General features: G+C 43.2%; 1 protein-coding gene across 1 annotated transcript in view; it reads right to left on the reverse strand.

Moving 5' to 3' along the window:
* Positions 1-10,602, reverse strand: part of LOC311006830 (ankyrin repeat and BTB/POZ domain-containing protein 3-A) — a 205,894-nt gene extending 195,292 nt beyond the window's left edge. Inside the window, exon 1 of the mRNA XM_083999812.1 lies at positions 9,540-10,602. Coding sequence (XP_083855938.1) covers positions 9,540-10,404 — 865 coding nt within the window. The 5' untranslated portion in view covers positions 10,405-10,602. The remainder of the gene's footprint in view (positions 1-9,539) is intronic.
* Between the last annotated feature and the right edge of the window lie 2,868 nt (positions 10,603-13,470).

Raw genomic sequence — 13,470 nt, forward strand, 5'->3', positions numbered from 1 at the left:
ACTTTTGATTTCAAATCACTGTTTTCACTTCTGCTCAACTAATGTTCAACGTTTTCCAGCCTTTGAAAAGTTTAAACAAACTGCAACTTGTCTTCAATGTCCAGGTAACTCACTAATGCAAAAATAAAAATAATAAAACGTCTTGATTCAAATCTTGTGCAATAAAGATCACTTGCAGGATTCTGTGTCATAGAAAACTGATTGTGTAAGATGCTGCTCAGTAGAAACTACAGTAGTGTGGGTGAACTGATCCTTTAGAGCAAAGACATTAACACATTTTACAGTAACAAGCTGAACACTTTTTCTTTCGGTTTCAAACCCCTGAAGAGCAGCAGGAAGTGAAAAACAGAAAATAAAAAAAAGTCCTTTGTGAGCTGGAATTAAAAGTGATACCAAACTGTGAGAAAACATATCTCATATTTTAATTTGGATGAACTGAATCTTGTGACACCATGGCACTAAAATTACTATGACGCTCTCTTTCTTTGCAGATAAAAAGTAAAACTTATTGTTCTTTTTCAAGCATTATAATGCAATAAATAAATAAATAAATGTATTATCTAAGTTCACATGAAAAGAAAATGTGACACCAGAACTGACGGGGCCTCAGGAGTCTCTACAGGATATAAGTGCTGAATTAAGCTTTGTAGCGCTGACAGATAACATCAAATGAAACAGAACGCGCTGTCAGCCACTGTCACAAGTTATGTCAACATCAAAGGAGCCCAGTGAGTCTCCAGACTTTCAGGATGTGTGTCATGTCATCTTACTTCTGTTGCCATCAATTGGATGTTGTGTATTTTGCTAAAGTTGGAGAGTTACAATTAGGTCATTTTGACATTCTTGACGTACGCTGTGTGTGTATGTGTGTGTGTTTAGGTAGGATGAACTCGTCAAACATGATGCAACTCCCAATACCGATCAGCCACCTGTTGCACAGACATCACACCCGTAGCAGGAGGTCAGGAGGTTAACAGATGGAGCTCATTACACGCAACAGCACCGGCATATCTTTCAACATGGTCATGAGCAGGGGTGTGAAAGATACAGAGCAAAGGAGGGGTGGAGAAACAGAAACAGATGAAGGTATAATACACACAAGTGGAACGCCCAGGTACTCACTTATGAGACAAAAAGAAGAAAGAAAGAAAAGCATGAGTCCCCTGCACTGCTGTTGTTTTACGACAGCCATGATTCAACACCAAAACATTCACAGCACTCAGACAGACACAGAGGAGTGCACCCATCCTGGAAAACGAACCAGTGGTCAGGAACACTGCTCATTTTTAAAACTATGATGCACTGAAAATAACTTTTAAGGGCATGTGGACAGTATCAAGGGTGCAACTTTGGGTTAAACATTGGGGGGTTACAATCTCTGCCCATGTGAGGATTTTTTTAAGCAAAAAAAAGTCAGCATTTGTCCTAATGCCGGGAAGAGTGCAAAATCATTAACTCCGATAGAAGAACGAGTCTAATTTACCTCTTTATTTTGTCATTCCCATAGTAGTAGCCTAGTAGTAGTAGTAGTAGTAAAAGATATCTAAATCATTTACCATCATTATTCTTAATGCATTTTATTTTGTTGTAAATCAATTGTGGTGATTAACACTTTATTCTGACAGGACTAATGCTTATTTTTAATTTATCATATCACAACGCCACCATGTAGCTATATCACACCAGGCAGATGAACTAATGACACAATTTGTGATTCACAATTTGACAACTTCTCTATACAGGACATTTTTATTCACTGCAATTATATTATTATTTAAGGAGTTATATTGGCTGGATTTGAGTTTCGTGTTGTAACCCCTAACACTCCCATAAATTACACCCATGTAGCCTACAGTTATCTTCTAAACATGTTGGTTCAGGCTACAAGTTTAGCTAATTGGATAAAATAAGAGGCACACATTTTAGCCTAAAACCTTTCTTTGCTATGTTTAATTGAACACAACACACTGTAGCACAACGGACACACACCGCTTTTCAGTTTTTACTCACAGGTGGATGATGCTGTTTAGCTGACGTCAACACGTGTCGCCGATGCTAACGTTAGCTTCGCTGCTGCTAGCGGCTAGCGTCGTCGTCCTGAGTTGATTCTCTCCGCCGCTCGTTCATCGTATTTCCGTCCTAAAAATGTTTCTTCAGTCGCCGTAACATCCCGTCTTCTTAGACCCGTAAACTCCAGACTTGACTAAAAGATCGTTTTCTAATGTTCACGAGTTGTTTTAGCAGAAAGCAGCTAACTGGCTTGAAGGATGAATTTAACAGAGGCGTTCCTACGTCATCACATTCACCTGCGCAGGCAAAACCCGGAAGTCGTTGAACAAATAAGACACTTTGAAAATAAAGATTCATATCAATCTAAAATGTTCAAAAAGTTATGCTTTACATACATGTAGGCTATTTCTTTTATTATTATTTTTTACTTTAATTTTATTTGTTTGTTTTATTTTATGCTTTGGGGCATTGGTTGTCAGATAAAGGTCACATTTGCATTTGTCTTCATGTAACCTTCAATCTAGCTGCAGCAAAAGTTTTATTTACTTTTGTAATGTACCTGACTGAGTCTGTAATAAAGTTATCTAGCTATAGATCTATCTATATCCTATATCTATAAAAAAATTTAAAATAAAAATAAAAAGTACATATAAACCAAAGACTAGATTTGCCTAGCCTGTTTATAAGGCTATTTTAGTTAGTTATGTGTTCTTTTGCATTTATTTGTTTGTTTTTTGGTGTAGGCTAGTGTATATTATTCTTGTAGGCTATTCAAAAATGTCACATAATTAGTACAAGGTCTTATTCAGAACAGAGCTCCTTCAAAAAACGTTGGTTAGTAGCTATATCCTAAGAAAAATAATGGCACCCTTTTTTTTATTAGTTTTCAAAAATCAACGTTTGATAGTCCATGATTGAGACTGACATCTAAGGGAATCCATTTGCCTTTTTTTGTGATGACGGACAGGTGATGAAATTTGTCACATGCACTGAGAGGCACACATAGGCCCAATCCCATTTCACCCCTTGGCCCTACCACTTACCCCTACCCCTCCGTTTTGCGCGTTCACGTGTAGGGGTAGGGGTGTCCCAATCCCCGTCAGGACAGAGGGGTAGGGGGAAGTGGTAGGGCTACATAGCCCTCCAAACGGAGATTTTTCAGAGGCACACTCCAAACGGAGGGGTATGAAAAGTTTCCCAGAATGCATCTTGCGGCAGCCGGCAGCGGTGGCTGTAAAACGAAAAGCTGTTTTATTTCTCACTGTAGCGCGGTTATTATCAAGTTTTAATATTTTTTCTTGCGAGAAAGTAACTGTTTAGGTCCCAAATGTGCGGTTAGTTTACCCAAATGACGGCGGGTTAGAAGTTTGCTCCGACGATTTTTCGGAGAAATGAAGCTCCAGGAGGAGCGGCTCCTCACAGAGGCAGCAGCCGGTCTGCAGCGCTGCTCCGCCGGCCAAATTACGCCCTCGTCCCGGTCCCGCCGGGAGAGAAGGCGGTCGTTAATTAACTTATCCGCGGGTTTTTAGAGGTTTAACACCGGCATGTTAAATTCTTTTCAGCATTTAAATGTTGGTCTCATTGATGAAATCTGACAATTGTGTCAGTAACATTAGTTTATTTGGATGAAAAGTGAAGCTTCATGTGTGTATCAGACAGAGGAGCAGGCAGCGCTGCCTCTGGGCTCTGTGTACATAAATCACCACATTTACATCAGCAAATAAATGTTTTACAATGAACTGATCAGCCTGCATTACGTTTTATCTTATTTTATTAAGTTATATGGTACACGGCTATTTGCAAAAGCTCGCCGCATCAGCTTACGTAAAAGCCAGTGAGACTACGTGATGACGTATGTGATTGTTGAAGGGGTGTCCCAATTCGGAGGGGTTGACTTTCTACCCCTACCCCTTGTAGCTCCGTTTCAAGGGGCGAGGGGCAAGGGGTAGGGGAAGGGGTAGGGGTAAAAAAGAGAAATGGGATTGGGCCATAGTCTCACAGAAATCTATGAGAAGAGTGCCCTGCGGTTTTCAGTGACACTGATGGTGGAGAACATCACTGACATCAAGGGCAAGTGATATAACAGGTTGTTTCATCTCACTGTTCAATAGGAAACTATGTTTAAAAAAAAAAAAAAAGTCCACAGGTCTGAATGTCTGGAAAACATTTTATCTCGGCCACACAGACCAATCTGATCAAACCCCGCCAACGTGGACCTGCGCCACCACGGGTATTTAAAAATGAATGAGAGGAATTATCATCTTTGTTCTCTCCAGCTCCCTAGTGTTTTCCATTGCTAATTCCTAATCTTAATGACTACTAGATAAGCACAAGTGTTAATTAAAGAGAGCTGCATGGTAATTATATCTCTGAGGGACCTGTGCCAGTGCCTCCTCACCACCACATCCACCACCTCCTCCAGCTGACACTCCAGCCTGGTTTCTCCTCCCGCACTTGACTCCCTCACAACACCGAGCATTCAGCGCTCTCACACTCTTCTCATTATCTCATCCTGACCCAGTGCTTTCACCTAGTTTCTGAAATAAGGAAAGAGGGAGGAGGGGATCCATGCTCCAAACACACACTGGTAATAAAAACCACATCATTTTGTGGGTCGGGCCACTGATGCCCAGAGCAGAGTTATAGGTGTGTTTTCTCTTTTTGGAAACCCTTCCTGTGAAATTCGCTGAGAAGAATATGAAATGAAAGTCAATATTTTCACAGGCCAGTAACACACTGAGGGGAGACTGGAATCAGATGCAGCTTATAAAATTCATCTTGGCCACAAAACAGCTTCACATAACTTCACAATCACCGATCATTGCTGCTGCAAGCGAGCTGAAGGGGTGTGGGTGCCGCCCGCCTTTGGTATTATGAAATTACAGTGACATAAAAATCCATCACTAGCAGCAGCCCGAACGAACGCTCGCATCTCCAGCAGAAAGACAGCAATCTGTCAGCTCATCTGCGAGCCCACCCCACGAGGAGAGGAAAGGACGGGCAGAAAATAATAACAGAATGGACAACAAAAGGCTTTGCCAGAATCATGTGGGTACGAGTTGAGCTTATTAAAAACCACAGTGGAAAACAAATATGCAAACACACCAAGCCCGCCCCCGACCCCCAGAAGAAAACACAATAAAATATGGTGTGAAAGACAAGAGAGTGAAGGAGGAGGGAGAGCAGACACCCGCTGCTAATTTAATAGGCTGACTATAGGAGGCTATGCAATTCCATTATGTTGTGTCATCTGTCCTGCGGAGGTTGGATCGCTTCCTTTGGGGGAAGGTCACGGCGAATGACAGACATGATCGTGATCATCGGGGGATTCCTAAATTTAAACGCCGGCCGCCCCGGCAGGTTTGTTTGGGAGCCGATGACCGGGGCGGTTTGTTCCTGACACGACTCGTCAATAATAGATGGTTAAGTGCAACAGAGAAGAGAAGCAGGGGTGGAGCCACGCTGCATGCCGACGAAACCCTTTGTTGATGATGCTGCCTATGATGTCAGGGGATGTACACCTGCACCTCCAACTGATTTGTGCCATTGTTGCTTCACATCACACATCAGTGCAGTTGTTTGGCAGCTTTCAACGGTCGCTGTGGAGACTTTAGTTACAGATGGAGGAGATAGTCAAGGTGCAGACAAATATAATAAAACTGCTTCCTGGCTGGAGCTTTGACCTACGTCACGGTTGGTGCATTGTGACCACCACCACCCCGAAGAGTATACTCTGATGTTTCAAATCTATTTTCTGTCTTCAGTTTAGCTGTAGCCATAGTTACATGTCAGACATGTGAAGGTTAAAGCACAGCAGAGGACTTGGAATAAGATAGGATATACTTTTATTATCGCTGTAGGGAAGTTTGCCTTGGACACACTCATCCTATGCACAAACACATCAGGCAAACCTGCAGTGCACTTACGCTGCTATATGCAACAATATTGCCCATACTAAAAGCAAATGCATGCATGATAAATGTAGCAGATAAAAAAAGGTTGCACGTTACAGTAGAGGGTTATTGTGAAATGCATATTGCACAAAAGAGTCGTTCTTCCTGCTGCTGTGTGATGTCGAGGGGGCACGGAGGCATGTTTATCACAGCTCAGTCTGCCCCTACAGGGATCCTCAATCTCCTTGCAGAGGGTAAAAGTGTGATGGGTCAGATGTAATTTTCCGAGACTGCTCGTAATATGCATGTGGTTAAATCCAGACTGCCCTCCTCCTCCTCCTCCTCCTCCTCCAAAACCCAAAAAACTACACCATCTGTTGATTCAAAACCATCAAATGATAAAAAATCTGAGATCAGAATCAGAGGCGGATGTGGCAGAGCAGTGATTCAACACCGCAGAGAAATCTGAAATCCAGAAATGAGGCATGAAATACCGACAGAGGAGGCTAACCTGCTGTTAACCAAGTCAATTGAGTTGTCTAAATCAAACCAGATCTTAATTATACAGATATGAAGTCAGGAGACAACCGTGTGAGTCACTTCTCTAATGACAGTATTGGTTACTATTAAGAGAACTCATAAACATCGCCTCGCAGACAATTACCAGAAAACACCCATGTAATGACGTCTCCGCCTTTTTCCTCCACCTGTTGACAGTTAACTACATTATAGGTGTGACTAGTTTCAGAATCAGTCGCTGAGGGTTTAAAAAACATAATAAGACAGCCAGCCTACACTGCTCTCATACGCAGTGTGTGTTTTTGTCCTTTATGTGATAATAAATGTTCGAGATCCTACAGAGAATCAGAGTGTGCAGCAGGCTGGACAGCAGAGGCAGTGAAGAAAAGCCTCTGTTCAGCTCTGCTCATTAGTCAGAGCAAAGACGCTGTCACGAACGGTCACTGGCAGAGCCGAGCTGAGCATAGCGGCGTGGATTTAGTCACTATTATATGTGCTGCACTGCTTTTTGCTCCCCAAAATGAGACAGTGTGCCTCAGCAGAGGGAATACCCTACTCACCCCCACCTCTGACTCAACACACACTCATTGCTCTCTGCTCAGAAACACTCACAACTATGCAAGAGAAAAACACAGAGACATATGAGAATGATGATGATGAATGTTTGATTAATATGTGATTAAGACGTGTATGATATAATGATGTGTGATTGAGTTGTTCCTCTTTAAGTGGGAAAAAAAGACAACTGCAGCTGCTCTCAAATGTCGAATTACAACATCAACAACAACAAACTAAAAAGCAGCGATATGAAAATCCCCACGTCTCCACTGTGCCTCGCTAACTGTCATACAGTGACATCATGCTGTTTTTGGGCGAGTGCAAATTGTTGCCTCCTCTGCACCATCAGGAAATGATGCGATGCATGGAGGAGGAGGAGGTGGAGGAGGAGGAGGAGGAGGAGTGGAGGGGGATGCATGTTTGGCTCTGCATCCCGTCTACAGAGGAGTACCTGATTTCTCAGCTACAGCTCCAAAGACCAAAACAGTCGTGTGTAGTGTTTTCACCCGAGGCTGAATATCAGTGTCAAATGAAGACATGAGAGGGTGGATGAGGAGATGAAAGAGAGAGTCGTTCCAGCACCAGCTTGTTTGGTATTAAGGATAAAACAACTGTTTGGACTATCAGTGGATAATCTTGGGGGTCTCTCAATCAAAAAATGCCAAATATTCTATAGTTTCAGCATCTTAAATCTCAAATTCTGCCATTTTAGTCTGAATATTTGTTGCTTGGCTCCACAAAATTAGACATTTGAAGGTATTTGTTTATGTTCTGTGCAATATTACTGCTTCATTTTTGGTAGGCTGTGTTAGGGGTTGTTGTTGCATTGGTTGTGCATGACAGAGACTAAAGGGCATGGATTATAGAGAAGAGCCTGTTATATCAGGAAAAACCTGCACCCATGACGATGAATTTCAAATCATGTCGTAATAAACATCTCTTCTGGATGTTTTTCTATGCAAGATTTACATTCTCATATTCAAATTGAGGCAATTCAGTATCTCACTTCTCTTAAGGGTCCTATATTTGTACACTTTTCATCAGAAGATCATCTATCACAAGAAATATTTATGGTTTTAGGAATCAAAAACCATCTCAGTCTCTCTGGAGCTCTAGTAACAACAGGTCGGTGTCAGCCAATCAGAAGAGAGGAGGCTCTGAGCATCTCCTCTGATTGGATGACTGTTTTTCAAGCAATTTAATAAAAAAAATGGAGTAAATTTCAGAATAAAACACTCAGAGAAACCAAATCTTGCAAGTGTTGGTGGGATGGTGGGTTCAGGTGGGCGGGGCTTGGTGACTGCTTTGTTGTGACATCATAAAGTCACAGGAAGTCCTGACGGCTGGTTTTAAGACTCAGTTTCTGAATACAGGCTGTTATGTATTTCTCTGTGGACTGAAGTTTTGATAATTACACCGTTTTGATATACGTTTATAATAAAACAACACGTGATAACTCGCTTTATGCAATGCGGGACCTTTAAGTTAAACGCTGACCAAAAACAGTCGCATTGCAACAAATTAGCAATAGATATGCAATATTGCAAAGTTTTCTGGGTCAATATCGCACAACCAAGTTTGGCTCTCTCTGGTTAGAGAGCAGCATTTCAAGTCCCTTCTGCTTTATAGTTCCAGCCAACTCATTCAGGGCTTTGGATGAGAGGCCCAGCCCACACTGACAGCTTACACCTTCTGGAGCTAGACAGTAATAGCATTACCAACAAGGCCAGCACACAATAGCCTATAAACACAAAAATCCTGTTTCTGCAGAATCATGACACACAGGCTATTATCTACACACACCAAACACACCGAGGATTTCTCTCCCTCTCCCTCTCGCTCAGAAACATTAACATTAACATTCTTCTCCTGTCTATAATGAAAGTCTGAGAACACAATGGCTTCAAAGAAATAGAAGTTGGTGCTTTGTTTGATCTTTTCCAACCATAAATATCTGCTCTGACTGTTGTTGCTCTGCGGCTTTGATAAGCGAGATAGGTGGTTCCTGTTTCAGAGCCTTAATTCAGGTGTAAAAAAAAAAAAGCTGAGGGTGATAATAAATGATAAAGAAACTGCAAGGCCCTTCTGTTTGTTTGTGGAGGCGCAATTACCAACATGAGGAAGATAAGCTATTGTGGTTATTCCCTATACATCATGATTATACAGTTTATAAGTCACATTACGTCTCGAACTGGGCTCCAAAAGCAGATTATCATTTTACGCCTCAGTCAAATATTCATGTCATCCTCAGAGCAGATGACTGAAGCTTGAGGAGGAGCACTTCTATGGAAGAGAATCAGATTAAACCTCAGGCTCCCATGCAGTTGAGTCACCATGCTTTGTTTAAAGATGCTGCAGCAGCAGCCACTGGTTTCTAGATATTTCTCTGCAACATGTGGGCATCCACTGGAGACAAGTGTAAGGGGGGGGGGGCTGTTGGAGATCTGGTTGATATGCTGGGTTTTTACAGTAATGCATGACTGAGAACACTGATCACACACACTGTATGAGGTGCAAATCATCATGAAACAATCAGGAGCGTGTTTTGACTTTTCTTACCGCTTGAATTCTTGCCACATATGAGGTGCTGGTAGGGCTGCAGCAGACCCCAGATCTCCGAGTCGCTGTTGATGGCTTGCTCCAATGACTCCAGCGTAAACTTGGGGATCCCGTTGTCCCTCTCCACCAGCGCGCTGCGCAGGACGCGGCTGAACACCTCTCTGAACAGGCTCTCCATGCAGGCGGTGAGGTATATGGCAGCGTGTTCGTGGATCCTGAGGGCCACCCGACTATCCACCATCCACCTGAAGAACTTCCCCACGGAGAAGACCAGCCCGCAGCGCGCCGACTTGCCTCGGCTGAACTTGTCCCCGGTGCTCATGTTGTAGAGGGACAGGGCGCTCAGAGCCGCCGTGATGCAGTTGACGGAGATGGTCCATGAGAGCACCACCTTGATGGCGCTCTGGATCTCATGCTTGGTGCACTTGGCGTAACGCAGGCTGAGCCGCTGCGCCTCCCGGGCCACCCTCACCAGCGCGCGGCTGACGAGAGCCGACAGCCGCGCCAGGACCTCCGGTGGCGGGTTGCCCACCATCAGCTCCTCGTCTTTCCTCAGTGCGCCCTCCACCTCGCCGAGGCTCCATGGCGCGTCCTCCAGGTCGGGCAGCTTGGCGCACTGACCCGAGCACTCCAGTATCTCCGTGTCCTCCGCCAGGACGGTGTTGACTGTGTCCAAACTGTTCTGTCGGCTGTGCATGGATTCCGTCAGATGCCAGCAGTTGCCCCCATGCGAGAAGGACTGATGCGTGTCGGAGCAGCACAGCGACACGCTGGACGACCTGACCGAGTCCGCGGCTCCACCATAACCAGAATCAAGCGTTAAATCCTCCAGCGTCCTCACGACTGTCTTACCCTTGCCTGCCATAACTGCACCGCATACTGTTGGGTATGCTTGGTCTCTCAATTAAATGCCACAAACTCGTTCCTGTGCCTTTTTCCTCCTCCGCTGTCCTCCGAGGACTTCTCTGTATTTCCAGCTTAGAGAGTGAACCGTACAGGACTCAGCCTTTATTTCCCTCCTTTCTGTGAAGAAATCGCCGGACGTCTCTCCGAGCTGCTCTTGTCCACAACTTCACACGCGTAACCTGAGAGCGCACAACGCTTCCGCGCTCACCGCAACAAGCGCAGCGCAGCGCAGGCAGGACTCTGGTGGAGAGGTGGAGCCTGGAGCCCCGCGGGCTGAGACAAGCCAATACGCATCTCCACCGGCTTTGATTGACACACAAACAACCCCAGCAGCCACCTTCGAGCTGAGGCTATATATTATACCTGGTGGTGAAACATGACAAAACTGCAGAACCAAGAGATGCACACGTACTGTATAGGCTGCTGTGCCAACCAATCTGTTGTGTTTGTGTGTGTAGTGGTGTGTGACTGCAGAGCGACTGATCATAGCAGTGTCACGATGAGAGGTGGATCCCCACTGAGGCAACACATGGTGAAAAATGGGAACTGATGACACATGTAAAACAGATATTTCAACTTTACCACATAATACTGGAAGGATTATGTCTCAGTGGCGAAGAGCATGGATGGTTGGGAGGGGAAACACACAGGAACAAATGTTTTTTTCCTCAATATAATTCATTTTCCAGATAATTGAAGGCTGATTGTTGCTTTTTTTCTCCTTTTATTTGAGGCCAAATCATTGATTACAATCACAGCAGCTCTGTTAGGCTGCTAAATTGAGTTTAATTTGTTATTTAGAGAGTGGAAACATATCATCTACAGAACTGTCAGGTGCTAATTTGAAAAACCACTGTCCTGCATAACTGCTAATATCAATAAATCTCTGTTTGACATCCGCTGAAATATCACAGTTCTTATGATATCATGAATAAAGAGGTAATTTTCTGAATGAAGCCTCATTCAATTCTGAATGTAATCCACAGACATGGTCCTGCAGGGACAAGCTGTTATTTTCTGGCATGACGTCCACCACCACCACTAGTGGTATTTTTTTTTTTTTTTTTTTTGAGTGAGGACAGAGTCAAAGTGGGTCTGCTGCAGCAAAAGTAGCTTTATTGAGGAACACCATTCGCTTTAATGCCAGATCCCTATAAATATTTTACCGTCCAGAGCACATTGCTCTGAGCTGAGCTTTTTTAGATCACAGACCCCACTCACCCCCCCAACGTCCAGTGATGATGCTGCATGAAGCTCTGTCCTGCTTCAAGGTGGAGCACCACTTCATCATGATGCTGTTCAGCCATTTATTCTGCATAATATTACTTTAAAAACAAAGAGTGAGTGAGCTGAACATGCTGAGAGGAACAGTTGGCAGAATGATGATTCATCCTTTCTGCCGGGGCTTTCTCCTTGTACGTCTGAGCTGGACCCACCATCTGTCCACGCTGCCATGCCATGCCGAGCCGTGCCATGCCAGAGGCCCCTTTCAGATTTTCTTAGCATGACACTGCAGCGGTCAATGCCAAAACTGACAAACTTTACTACACTGGATTCCTGAAGATATGATGTGTGACGCCCACTCATGCCACAGTGATTGACAGGGGAGAGGAGTAAACACAAACCCTCCCCAGTACCTTAGCCTCATAGTTTGACTGACATATAATAAACAAAAACACCACCAAGCTGCATGAGTTTATGCTTTAGAGCAAAGTGTTTAGTTTATTTATACGAAAAACTCTGAAAGCTGCTGTAGGAGACGTTTCTGAACGATAAGGAAACAACTGAGGGAAACTTTTGTTGACTAAAATGTTGAATTATTGACGGGAGACTTTTGCATAAAGAAATCTTCAGCTGTGCAGCAGATGTCACAATCAACATGCAGCATCCTCAGGTCTGTGTCATGGACCCAGATCATCCTCATCCCCATCATCATCATCATCATCAGCAGCAGCAGCAGCAGTGTGTCACAGGGGTGTTGATGCAATGCAGCATATCTAGATGACTAACTCAGGTGAGAGCGGCGGAGGTGGGCAGCTGTCAGCTGCTTCCCTACGTACGTGCACTGTGGTCCTCCAAAGCTTGTCCTCACTTATTAAGGCTTGGTTGCCTAGTAACAGCAAAAAATGATCATGAGTTTCCCAGCAAGATGATGGATTGTTTGTATTTTTTTTTTTTTTTTTTACCAGCAGAATGAACAGATCATATGATCATCTTACTTTGTCATCATGTATTTGTATTGGCTGATTTTTTTTTCTTCCTTTTAGTCGTGTTCCTTTTGATTTGTGGTTGTGTGATCATATTTACTGGATGTTGCCCAACATTCAAAGCCCTTTTGTCCTTCTTATCTGAACATTTTATATTAATATTGTTCCTGAGTCACAGTTTTGATTGTCACATTTGAAATATTTGTATTTTTGAAATCTGACTTATAATGAATTTTGGGTACTTTTCAGTTAAATTATAATATAAGTAGCCTAATAACAGAGACAAAGATAGTGAAATAAAAATGGTCATCATCATTATCATAATGACCATGATTATCACTATTGGATGTATAAGAAGAAGATTAAAGAAGGGGGATACTGTGGAAATCATATTGGATTATTAAATATAAAAGCCAATATAAAACAACAAGTGCAGCATCCGGCATCACCATGTATGGACACGTTACAGTATCACTGTAGCTACAGTATTAAGTTATCACCAGATACAGCAGGAAGAGGGCGACAGTGGTGTGATGTTACACTGCCCCTCAGTGGACAAAGTCTGGTACTACTTCTCCTCCCCAACCCAACATTTTTAGCTCTTGCATAATTACAAGTCATTTTATATAAGAGATTGTTGTGACGCACGGTACATAGTATAACTACTGATACTAGTACCACCACTACTCCTACTTATACTACTGCTACCAATACTACCACAACTAACGATAATAATGATAATAACTGTGATAATTAGTTATATTATATAGATTATAAACATATACAGACGGTTTGAGCAATATCAGTCCTGCATATAA

Source organism: Trachurus trachurus, assembly GCF_905171665.1.
Source record: "Trachurus trachurus genome assembly, chromosome: 23".
NCBI classification, from domain to species: Eukaryota; Metazoa; Chordata; class Actinopteri; order Carangiformes; family Carangidae; genus Trachurus; species Trachurus trachurus.